At 49.8% G+C, this 12,281-nt stretch overlaps 1 protein-coding gene across 1 annotated transcript; it reads left to right on the top strand.

Annotated features, from left to right (window-relative positions):
* The first annotated feature begins 2,419 nt into the window (after positions 1 to 2,419).
* LOC104677486 (cystatin-SA) lies at positions 2,420 to 5,931 on the top strand. The gene is made up of 3 exons (XM_010382520.2): positions 2,420 to 2,781; positions 4,357 to 4,470; positions 5,588 to 5,931. The coding sequence occupies exons 1-3, from the start codon at positions 2,554 to 2,556 to the stop codon at positions 5,669 to 5,671; spliced, it is 426 nt and encodes a 141-aa protein (XP_010380822.2). The 5' UTR covers positions 2,420 to 2,553; the 3' UTR covers positions 5,672 to 5,931.
* The last annotated feature ends 6,350 nt before the right edge of the window (positions 5,932 to 12,281 follow it).

Raw genomic sequence — 12,281 nt, 5'->3', positions numbered from 1 at the left:
AAGAACTAATTCCTACCCTTTGGAGATGACCGTTCTGCTCACAAGCACCTGGTATGGGACTTCCCTCTCTTTCTCTCTCTGGGAATCTCCCCCCATGTCCTGTCTAACTAGGAGGCATATGTGCAGCCCTGTTTGAAGACCTTCCCTCCCTCACCCAGCAGTAACCACCATCCCTGGGCCACCTGCTGTATCTGCTGGGCTGCATGGCTTTCTAGGGGTGCTGGATTCACAATGGGGTGAGATGGTCACTGAGCCTTGGGTAACAAGGTCCCCTGTCCTAATACTGAGCATGAGCACCCAAGAGTAATACTGTTCCCGCTGTCAGGTTCCTGCTGGTCCAGCCACAGCCATGGCCTGAGCCCCAGGATCACAGCAGGTCTGGGCTGATCCTGGCCAACCCTCACCTCGACCACTCCCAGGAGAGTCCTCTGGGTGCCCTTCAAAGGCCCAGGGTTTCCTGGTGTTTCTGGCCAAGCTGCCACCTCACCATAAGGGCATTTGCCACAGGGTCACCTTCAGGTGTGGAGGGTGGGGTTGAGACAACAAAGGGAGCAGCTGTCTGTTCAGAGCTTCCTTCCACCCTCCCCACTCCTGGAGTCACTTTCCAGCCCAGGCCCGCAGCATCCCAAGCTGGGGACTTTGTCACCCCACAGGGCACCCAACTGATCAGGTCCTCTCAATCTGGGGAGAAGGAGAACTCACAGTCCTGGCAATGAAGCAACTCAGGGGGCCACTGGAAAGCCACGCTGAGCAAAGGACGAAGACACACCCAGGCTCGCTCTGCAGGACTCCATTCCTGGGAAGCTCAAGGACAGGCAACAAAGGAGTCTACAGGGCCAGATGGGGAATGCCAGGGTGGAGTGGGCATGAGGGTGCGCTGCAGAGGCAGGAGGATACCGTCTGGGGCAAGGCAGATGTCACAGGTCTGGACAAAGTGGTAACACAGGTGTATGCATTTATGAAATCCTCCATGTGGAGCACATACTATTAGGCATTTTATTGTATGTAAATTCTACCTCCTTCAAGGCAATTTTTAAAATATCAGGTGAGTCTTCCAAGCAGTGCACAGAGGAAAGGAGCCGAAGCATGGCTCCCTAGGAGAGAAGCAAGAGAGGCCCGTGGGCTCCCACATTCATCCTGTGGCTGCTGCTCCCTCTCCTGACACCCCCACTGCTTGCCAGGGGTCCCCGTGCACCTTCCACCCGGCCCCACCCACAGTTACCGTGACACTCCAGGTCGTTCCCTTCCCTGCTCACACCCCCTCCAGGAGCTTCCTTTTCCTGGAGCTGACATGCCCCACCCCACCTCAGGGCCTTTGCACTGGCTGTTCCACGCTGCCTGGGGCTTCTCAACCTCTCCAGTCTCATAGAGACCTCCCTGACCAGGGTCCACTGGTCTCTCTCTAGCCCCTGTTCTATTTCACTTCCAACAGAGGGAGCATAACTCCCTCATCCTAATTGTTGATCATAACCTACCACCCCCTACACACACCGTGTAAGGAATGGACTGTGCAGTTCCATAATCACCAGCCACATGTGCCACGGGACACTTGAAATGGGGTCAGTCCAAAGTGACTCCTGGGCTAAGTGTAAAAAATACACAGGGAATTTCAAAGATTTACAAAACTGAAAAAAAAAAAAAAAAGCCACATAAACTATCTCATTAATAATTGTTCCCATTAGCTGAAGTAATCTTGTGGCTAGATTAGGTTAAGTAAATATTTTAAACATTACTTTCACCCATTTATTCTTATCTTTTAAAATGCATCTACGAGAAATTTTCAGTTGCTCATGGGTTCATGCCACATCTCTGTTGGGCAGCAGCTCTGCAATGTCACCTCTATGGTACATCATCCAGGTTCCATCTTCAAGCCCTAGACCTCCTGGCACAGGGAGTAACTGGTGACAGGTTGGTTTACTGAATAATGAGTTATGAAAGGAGAACCCAGTGACCTTTTCCAAACAGGTTAATTCCCTTACATTTGGCAAAGAAATTCTCCATAGTAGGGTGTGGACAGGGTCTTCTGGAACCTTCTGAAATAACCTCCCTGCTCCAGAGATTCAGAGACTGTGACCAAGGGCTCCTGGATGCCACTGATATCTGAAGACCCCGGAAGGCCAAACCCTGTAGTTTTCCCTTTTCTGAGCAAACAGGAGGTCACATTGCTTTCATAGAGCAGTGTCAAAGGAGCAGTGTCACCTCTGTGGAGACGCCGGTGACTCAAGCTTGGGAGCACCAGAGAAGAGAGGCAAGGCTCGGGGAGGCTATAGTGAGGACAGGAGTGGGGAGGAGGGGGATATGGAGGAGGAGGCCGGGGAGGGGCAGGGGGAACTTAGGCAGGGTGGGAGCTTGTGGTGGTGGGGGAGTGAAAAGAGAGATGGAGAAAGAGGGGATGGGCAGAAAGAGGAGGGGTCAGGGGCGTGGCATGGAGGGGGTGGGGCTGGGCTGCCAAAGCAGGATAAATGCACAGCTGCCTGCTGGTCTGGGCTCCCCACCTCAGGCTCAGCCTCCTCTCCTGCAGCTCCAGCTCTGTGCTCTGCCTCTGAGGAGCCCATGGCCCAGCCCCTCTGCACCCTGCTGCTCCTGCTGGCCGCCCTGGCTGGGGCCCAGGCCTGGAGCCCCAAGGAGGAGGATGGGGTGATCACAGGTGGCATCTATGACGCAGACCCCAATGATGAGGGGGTACAGCGTGCCCTTCACTTCGCCATCAGTGAGTACAACAAGGCCACCGAAGATGAGTACTACAGACGTCCACTGCGGGTGCTGCGAGCCAGAGAGCAGGTGAGTGCTGCCACCACCCAAGAGGTCCTGAGTTCCAGCCTGGTTTGTCGCGCAACTCCCAAGAGCATTCCCAGCAAATCAACATTGACACATTCGTGATCTATGCTCAGACTCTTTCAGCTTTCCCTGACTCTCCCCTGACGGCCTTCATGCCCTAGGATGCTCCGGGACCATGAGTGCAGGAGTTCAGCCCTGTCCTGTCCCCTCAGCCTCTTAACCTGCAGCAGCCGCTGTGTCTGTGACACGACCGTGCCATTTCCCAGGGTCCAGCAGGTGTGGGTGGAGACTGTGCTGACTCTGGCTGGGTTTGATGCTGCTCAGGATGAGACCCAGGCCATGAGGCTTATCCTTTTCCCTGAATCCTGTCCGCAGGGAACACATGGGAACCTGGCTCCCTGTTCCACAGAGCCCTGCTTCCCTCCCCAAGTCGCGCCCCTGGGCACAACCCCTTAGGGCTAGCAGCCTTCACCCTCGGTTTGGCTGGCCACCCCCTACAGCCCAGGGCAGCTGAGTCCCTGCTGGGTTGGAGCATGCCTGAGCCTGCCTCTACGAGTTGATGCAGAGTTAGACCTCAGCCACATGAGGACAGCAGTCACCCAGCAGAGCATAGGATGGGGTCAGGTCGGGAGGGAGCTTCGCAGGGCTACTGGGCCCAAGCTTGACATGCATCCCATGGCACAGCAGCAAATAGTGATACAGGCTTTGGAGCTCCTCAACCTCCTCTTGGAAATTCAAAGGAATCCAGACCAGCCCCATTTCTCCTCCTGCAGCTGTCAGCTGGGGCCCTCACCCTGCACACTAGGTGCACTCCCTGGTACGGTGGTCCCTGCTGGCCTGCACCTCCCTTTCAAGCATGACAGTAACTTGGAGTGAAGCACAGGGCACTGCAGACCATCCGGCCCGGAAGCCTATTTTATACATAGATAAACTGATACTCGAGGTATCTCAGCAGTTCCTTCTGGTTCCAAGGGGCAATGTCTAGCATCCTGGTCTCAGAGTCCCTCATCCCAGGTTTCTCCACAGCTCTGCCACGTTGTGTCTGGGAGAGACCCCGTGCAGGGAAAGGGTTCAACTCTAGTCTGCAACTGTAAGACACGCAGGTGTGCTGCTGACTTTAGAAAAATAGCTGGAATCTCACACCTAAAATGGTGGCATGCGGGAGGCCCCATTGACCCAAAGTATCTCTGTGTGTGAAGCACCTCATTTCCTACTCTTAAACGAAGGAATAAATCTAGGTTAAATGGAGGGAATGAGATTTTCGGAAGTTAGCTGAAATGTTGTCATCAGATGACAGCCTTCCTAGAAAAGATTCAGTGTTCCTTTGCCCCTGAGCCCCAGGTAGCAGAATTCAGTGAATCCTTTTACCCAGCACAGAGAAAACAATGTTTAAGAGCAGGCCTGAGGCCCAGCACACTGCCGGCTGACAGGAAGAGGGGGCTTGCGTGCCTTGTGGTGACATGTGGGCAGCTCACGAAGCCCCAAGCAAGTCCAGTGACTCAGCCACAGTGAAGTGCTGTGTGTGCATGAAACTGATGGGGAGCGCTGTCCGTGCATCCTGTTTTCTCATGTGTGTAGGTCGTGGGCGGAATGAATTACTTCCTCGATGTAGAGTTGGGCCGAACCACATGTACCAAGTCCCAGCCCAACTTGGACACCTGTGCCTTCCAAGAAGAGCCAGAACTGCAGAAGGTACGTTCCTGATGCGGGTCCCGGGCCAGTCATGCACTGCAGAGGGGTGTGTATGTGTCAGCCTCTGCCCTACCCATGTTTGGAGGGTGTGTGTGTGTGCAGGTGGGCATGTGGGGAGCCATGTATGCATGGATGTGTACATGTTCATGTACTTGGGGGTGTGTGCATGCAGGTGTGCATGAGGAAAGGTGCACGTGTGTACACACATGTGCCAGTGTGTGCAGGGAGGTGTAAGGGAGATGTGTGATCCTGTGTGGGTGTGTGGGAGCAGTATGGGGGTTTGTACATAGATCCATGCAGGATGAGGGGTCCAAGTGAGTTTACATAGTTGCCTATGTGTGTGCAGATGGGGTGGTGAGGGAGGGGGGTGATGTATTTGATTTGCTAGGAAGGTTTTAGCCTGGGAATGGTTACTGAGAGGTCAACTCTGCCTTCTTTGGGGTGTTGCCTGTTGGACAGGAAGAAGCAGCTGCTGGGCTGGGTGCTGGGCAGGGAGAAGGGGCTCTGTCTAATCCCAGCCTCAGGCACCTGCACGCAGCCACAGCCACACTAAGCAGATTAGTGAGAACTAGAGGCCTGTTAGCTGCGTAGCCCGGAACCTGCCCCGCTCACCCAACACCAGCCTCTCCAAGGACCTGCTGGTTCTTGTGAGGTCTCCACTCAGGGGAGAGCCGCACTCCCCTTGTCACCCTTGCCCCGGTCCCAGCTCTTTGAGGGGGAGTTGCCCTGCCCTGGGCTCTTCCCTCTGGTCCCCTCTGATTGCTGGCCTGGGTGCTGGAGGTGGAAGGAGCTGGGGGAGGCGAGTGCCTCCCCCTGCCCTGCACCCTTGGGGCTCCCGAGGCCTTGCACGGGCTGCTCCTCACAGGGCTGTGCTGGGACAGGAACCCTGCAGGCTGGGGTGAGGGCCCAATGTCCACCTGGTGACTTGGAGCCTTGCGAGGGGCGATGGAACAGTCACTATTCATTCTAGTTCGGTGCTCTGGGACTCAGCAGGGGTGGGTGTGGGCCCGGTGTCTCACCTCCATCCTCCTCACCCAGGCTCTGACATCTCATGCCTGGGCGTCTTCCCCTTTAACTGTAACCCACACTGATTGGCCCCCTCTCTTCCCTTTCACAGAAACAGTTGTGCTCTTTCCAGATCTATGAAGTTCCCTGGGAGGACAGAATATCCCTGGTGAATTCCAGGTGTCAAGACGCCTAGGGATCTGTGCCGGGCCAGTCAAACCAACCACCCCCTACTCCCACCCCCTGTAGTGCTCCCACCCCTGGACTGGCGGCCTCCACCCTGGGCGCGGTCTCCCCATGCGCCTGCGACAAGAGAAAGACAGAGAAGGGAGCAGGAGGCCTTTGTTGCTCAGCAGGGGGCTCCGCCCTCCCTCCTTCCTTCTTGCTTCTAGCAGCCCTGGTACATGGTACACACAACCCCACCTCCTGCAATAAAACAGTAGCATCGGCTCCCTCCGAGTTCTTGGCTGTCTGGGGATGTGCACACAGGCAGGGTTTCCACAGTTCCTTTATGAAGCCTCCTTGTTCTGCTGGTGTGCAGATCAGAGGAGTACCTGGGAGCTGACAGCAGCCACAGCAAGGCTGTCATGGGAGCTGCTGCCTCTTTCAGAGACCTGAGCTTCAGAACAGGGAGAGAGCAGCCAGGAGCTGGGAACCCAGGGCTGCAGCTGCAGCAGCCCCTGGTGAGGGCACCAGGGAGAGGAGGGGGCCCAGGCTGCTGGCCCGGGAAGCTGGGCTGCTGCTTTGGTCTGAGCTCCTGGTCGGAGCAGGAGGAGGGGGCTGGCTGTGTCCACAGCAGGGGCCAGGCCTCGGTGGAGCTCGCCAGGCCGTAGATTCCGTCTGTGCTTGCAGAGTTGAGCAGACTCCAGGGACTGAGCTGCTCTCATCAAATCCCCTAGACACTAACTAGATAGTAATGGATGGTGGTTCTTTCCACAAGAGACTTTAGACCCCTACATGGAAACAAAGCCCAAAAGTGTGTGTGTGTGTGTGTGTGTGTGTGTGTGTGTGTGTGTGTGTAATTGATTGGGAAGAATGCCAACCAGATGAAAGACGGGGGTATCACCCAGAGAAAGCAGTGCCTGCTGTCATCGATCCTGGGAGGGTGTGCCCCAGCCTGGGAGGTTGTGTCCTAGGCTAGAAAGCTGTGCCCTAGAAGAGTTTTACATGTTCACATCCAGCCCCCCTTTTTCTGGACTTCGATTTAAAACAAGTACTCAGGTCAGCCTTCTTCATAGGGATGGAGAAGTTAAAACACAAATGGAAGTGACATGCAGTGGACACTCGTTTTTTTCAAAAAGGAAGTTTTAATTAATAAATAACATCACCTTAGTGTCAAAACCATTCTTTAGAAAAATGGTTAGTTGCCCTCCAAAGAAAAGGCTACAGTCTTAAGACCCAGCCCACCCTGCATGGCCCTTCCCTTTGCTATTTCAGGGTAGAAGGGTGCAGCCCTCAGGGCAGGTGCCTCTGGGGAAGGGCTCTCAACTATCTTCCATGCCTAGAGCTGCGTTGACCAAAGGTGGCTGCCATGAACACTGAGGGAGAAATGACCAAGGGGAAACTGCCTGAACAGCCCTGCGGCCCGCACCCCATGTGCCGCACATAGAAAGCCAGGAGGAGGATGGTCTGGCAAGGAGAGTGGGGAGCATCTGCTTCATTTCCTCTCCACCCCCACGGGAGTTAAGCAAGGTTTTGGGTTGAAGAAGGTGAAGCAGCGCCCAGGAGGTCGTGAGCTGGGGAGACTGGAGTCTGGGCCTCACCCGGTGTCAGGGGGTTGGGGGTGCACACACACTGGTTCAGGCTTCTGTTGGAAGAGAGGGGCTGACAGCAGAGCAGCGAGTGCCCAGGAATGGTGGTCAGGGGCGAAGTCTTCCCTGCATGGAGATCCTCATGGTTCTCTACCTGGTGAAGGGTCTGTCTTGACATAAGCAACCACCGTCCAAGGACACAAGGAACAGGTGATTTCGTGTAAACCCGTAACTTTTCTGACATCTCTCTTCCTGGGGAAGTGGAGGGGGAAGTCTGGCTCTGTAGAAGGCTCCCTCCACCATCTCCCTGTGTGTCTGTTCCCTAGGAGGGGAGCAGGGAGCAGGGAGGCTTGAAGGTGAGCATGTGGGTCTTCGTCTTCTGGAACAAGCTGAGGGTCTGGGCCCTTTCCAGAAGCTCCCGGGTTTTTGGAGTAAAGGAGGCTCCTGAGGGTCATGTTTTGGAAATATTGCACCCCTTCTAAGAGTTCCTTTAGAAAAAATAATGTCACAAATTCTTGCTAAAAGACTAAAACCACTGAGGTCAGAAACTCCACCTTCAGCATAGACAAATCACTCTGGAAGGAGGGATAAGTCCATTGGAGGCCTGGGAAGCAGGAACCAGTGCAGTCATTCCTTGGGCAGGTGGATTCTCAGCACTATGACCACAGGCAACCCAGGTTCGGTGAGGTCTAAGGCTTCCATAATACAGAGGGTTATCTGCATGAGAAATAGCATAATATAACCAACTAGAAACTAAGCACAAAAGTTAGTGTTTATTTAAGAAGAGGAAATAAGTCACAACAAATTACTCATTTTAAAGTCCTGATAAATACTACAATCATCCCAAATTCCAGAAAATAATATACATCCTAGTGCGATCAGTCACCACAACAGATTTTGCAGTCAACAGACTCAGGATTATCGGCTTGTAGCAAAAAGGGAATAAATTCACATCAAGAAACCTGTGATGACTCAAAAAACAATGGAAAGAGCTTATTGTAAGATTGTGGGGAGGGATTTTTGAGGCTGTAGTGATGGACTCAGAGCATGGCAGGCCTTCGTGTAAAGCAGCCAGTGTCAAGTCTGGTCTGCAAAGTGGACCTGGGTCCTGTGTCCTTAGAGCCCATAAAGTCATATGTGGAATGTTCCATCCAGAAACCCCTTCTCTGTAGTCTGTGCTTCTGTGTAAAGATGGACCCAGATCCTCCAGTGGGATGTCCTTCTCACTCATAAGCAAAGATTCTGACAGCCCTGACGCTAGAGAGCAAGATCTTCCATTGAGTCAGAAAGCAGCCATCAGCCAAGGAAGAGGCTGTTTGACATTTCAAAGCTGCAGCTTGAGAGAAACATTGTTTCCAGCTCGTGAAGTCACTGGCTTTGACCCCGTCACTCCGTCCATCCACCCTGCAGATGGAAGGGCAGATTTGCCCTTCCTTAATTTGTGTTCTTTTTACTTGCTAACGTAACATTTTTATTAATTAACTACTTGACACAGCAGTGTAAAAAGTTAATTCTATGTTTTCATACTCAACTATTGAGTCACTATTTGCTTCATCACATGACATTGGTTTTATAATAGAATTTTCTGTAAATATAGCAGAAGCATAAACCAGTCTTTCCACTAAGTTTGATCACTTTAAAATTCTGATAAATACTATAATCATCCAAAATTATGAAATACTACAATCAATCCTACTTGTGAAAATCATGGTTTATAGCATTTTCTTTCTGCTTCAAAACTCATATTGGTAATATTATGCAAATTTGTCTGATTGTTGTCTAATTTGGAAAAGCTTCCAGTTTTCTTTCATGTGAGTGCTAAGATTTTAGTACTTTCTAAATTTTCTTGACTTAAGATTGATGATCTTAAAGACTCTATTGACAATGCTCACTAAACGCAGCATTTTCAAAACTCTGATTGTTGTAGTGGGCTTCAAAATGGTGCAAATGTATAGCTATATACTATATTGATTACCTCCTGGAATGCACAGAAAGAATTTGTCCTGAAAGAAGCATTTCTTCAAGCCATCTTACTGTTGATCAATGTTTTGTGTCTATATTGTCTGGAGCTGTGAGATTTCATCAGGACAAGAGGAGGATGAAGGCCAAGTCTCATCCATTGGGTCTCGGGTCTGTGCCACCTTAACAGGCATATATCCTTGCTGTGGGTAGTTTCACTACACAGATCTGCACCCTACAAATGTGGAAAATCAAGAAATTCTATCTCATTAAATTCCCATAAAAAATAAAACTACTTAGGTCTCACTTGGGTAAAATTAAAAACAAAATAACATAAAATAAAAACAAACTGCATGGTGCACACCATATTAGTGAGTACATTTTCATGAGGATAACCTCTTTTCAGCATTCTTAAAGACAATAGATTCCAACCAAGTATGTCCTATCCCATCAAACTAAGCTTCACAAGCACAGAAGAAAAAAAGTATTTTCCAGACAGGCAGTTATGGAGAAAATTTGTTACCACTAGACCAATCTTAAGGGATGCTTAAGGGAATTCAATACATGGAAATAAGGGTACAATACCTACTGTTACAAAAACACAGTTAAATATAGCTCAGAGATGCTATATAGCAACCACACAATACATACTACAAAGAAACCAGCTGTCAACGTCATGATGGGATCAAAAACTCACATATAAATGCTAACCTTGAGTAAGGCACAGTGGCTCAAGCCTGTAATCCCAGTACTTTGGGAGGCCGAGGCAGATGGATCACGAAGTCAGGAGTTCGATACCAGTTGTGTGGTTTTGAGTGAGTTTCTTAATCCTGAGTTCTAATTTGATTACACTGTGGTCTGAGAGATAGTTTGTTGTGATTTCTGTTCTTTTACATTTGTTGAGAAGTGCTTTACTTCCAATTATGTGGTTAATTTTATAATAAGTGTGATGTGGTGCTGAGAAGAATGTATGTTTTGTTGATTTGGGGTGGAGAGTTCTGTAGATGTCTATTAGGTCTGCTTGGTGCAGAGCTGAGTTCAAGTCTTGGATATCCTTGTTAACTTTCTGTCTCATTGATCTGTCTAATATTGACAGTGGGGTGTTAAAGTCTCCCATTATTATTGTGTGAGAGTCTCAATCTCTTTGTAGGTCTTTAAGGACTTGCTTAATGAATCTGGGTGCTCCTGCATTGGGTACATATATATTTAGGATAGTTAACTCTTCTTGTTGAATTGATCCCTTTACCATTGTGTAATGACCTTCTTTGTCTCTTTTGATTTTTATTGGTTTAAAGTATGTTTTATCAGAGACTAGGGTTGCAACCCCTGCTTTTTTTTTTTTTCTTTCCATTTGCTTGGTAGATCTTCCTTCATCCCTTCATTTTGAGCCTATGTGTGTCTCTGCATGTGAGATGGGTCTCCTGAATACAGCACACTGGTGGATCTTGACTCTTTATCCAATTTGCCAGTCTGTGTCTTTTAATTGGGATGTAACCCATTTACATTTCAGGTTAATATTGGTTTTTTTTGTTTTTTTTTTTTTGTTTTTTTTTTTTTGTTTTTTTTTTTTTTTGAGACGGAGTCTTGCTCTGTCGCCCGGGCTGGAGTGCAGTGGCCGGATCTCCGCTCACTGCAAGCTCCGCCTCCCGGGTTTACGCCATTCTCCTGCCTCAGCCTCCCGAGTAGCTGGGACTACAGGTGCCCGCCACCTTGCCCGGCTAGTTTTTTGTATTTTTTAGTAGAGATGGGGTTTCACTGGGTTAGCCAGGATGGTCTCGATCTCCTGACCTCGTGATCCGCCCGCCTCGGCCTCCCAAAGTGCTGGGATTACAGGCTTGAGCCACCGAGCCTGGCCGAGAGTTAATATTGTTATGTGTGAATTTGATCCTGTCATTATGATGTTAGCTGGTTATTTTGCCCATTAATTGATGCAGTTTCTTCCTAGTGTCGATGGTCTTCACAATTTGGCATGCTTTTGCAGTGGCTGATACCAGTTGTTCCTTTCCATGCTTAGTGCTTCCTTCAGGAGCTCTTGTAAGGCAGGCCTGTTGGTGACAAAATCTCTCAGCATTTGCTTGTCTGTAAAGGATTTTATTTCTCCTTCACTTATGAAGCTTAGTTTGGCTGGATATGAAATTCTGGGTTGAAAATTGCTTTCTTTAAGAATGTTAAATATTGGCCTCCACTCTCTTCTGGCTTGATCTTCTGCTGGGAGATCCACTATTAGTCTGACAGGCTTCCCTTTGTGGGTAACCCAACCTTTCTCTCTGGCTGCCCTTAACATTTTTCCCTTCATTCCCACCTTGGTCAATCTGACAATTATGTGAGTTGCTCTTCTCAAAGAGTATCTTTGTGGTGGTCTCTGTATTTCCTGAATTTGAATGTTGACCTGCCTTGCTAGGTTGGGGAAGTTCTCTTGGATAATATCCTGAAGAGTGTTTTCTAAGTTGGTTCCATTCTCCCTGTCACATTCAGGTACACCAATCAAACGTAGATTTGGTATTTTCTTTTTTTTTTTTTTTTTTTTTTGAGACGGAGTGTCACTCTGTCACCCAGGCTGGAGTGCAATGGCCAGATCTCAGCTCACTGCAAGCTCCGCCTCTCAGGTTCACACCATTTTCCTGCCTCAGCCTCCCGAGTAGCTGGGACTACAGGCTCCCGCCACCTCGCCCGGCTAATTTTTTGTATTTTTTAGTAGAGACGGGGTTTCACCATGTTAGCCAGGATGGTCTTGATCTCCTGACCTCGTGATCCGCCCGTCTCAGCCTCCCAAAGTGCTGGGATTACAGGCTTGAGCCACCGCGCCCGGCCAGATTTGGTATTTTCACATAGTCCCCTATTTCTTCGTGGTTTTGTTCATTTCTTTTCACTCTTTTTTCTCTAATCTTGTCCTCTCACTTAATTTTATTAATTTGATCTTCAATCACTGATATCCTTTCTTCCTTTTGATCGAATCGGCTATTGAAGCTTTTGCATACGTCACGAAGTTCTCATGCTGTGGTTTTCAGCTCCATCAGGTCATTCAAGGTCTTCTCTACACTGTTTATTCCAGTTAGCCATTTGTCTAACCTTTTTTCAAGGTTTTTAGCTTCCTTG

The sequence above is a fragment of the Rhinopithecus roxellana genome, chromosome 13 (genome assembly GCF_007565055.1).
Source record: "Rhinopithecus roxellana isolate Shanxi Qingling chromosome 13, ASM756505v1, whole genome shotgun sequence".
NCBI lineage: Eukaryota > Metazoa > Chordata > Mammalia > Primates > Cercopithecidae > Rhinopithecus > Rhinopithecus roxellana.
The sequence above is the reverse complement of the archived record's forward strand: the minus strand, read 5'-3'. Positions and strand labels throughout refer to the sequence as shown.

Coding starts and splice junctions, on each gene's coding strand:
- LOC104677486 (XM_010382520.2), top strand. CDS start 2,554: ATGGCCCAGCCCCTCTGCACCCTGCTGCTCCTGCTGGCCGCCCTGGCT. Junction 2,782..4,356: donor TGCTGCGAGCCAGAGAGCAG/GTGAGTGCTGCC, acceptor TCATGTGTGTAG/GTCGTGGGCGGAATGAATTA. Junction 4,471..5,587: donor AAGAGCCAGAACTGCAGAAG/GTACGTTCCTGA, acceptor TCCCTTTCACAG/AAACAGTTGTGCTCTTTCCA.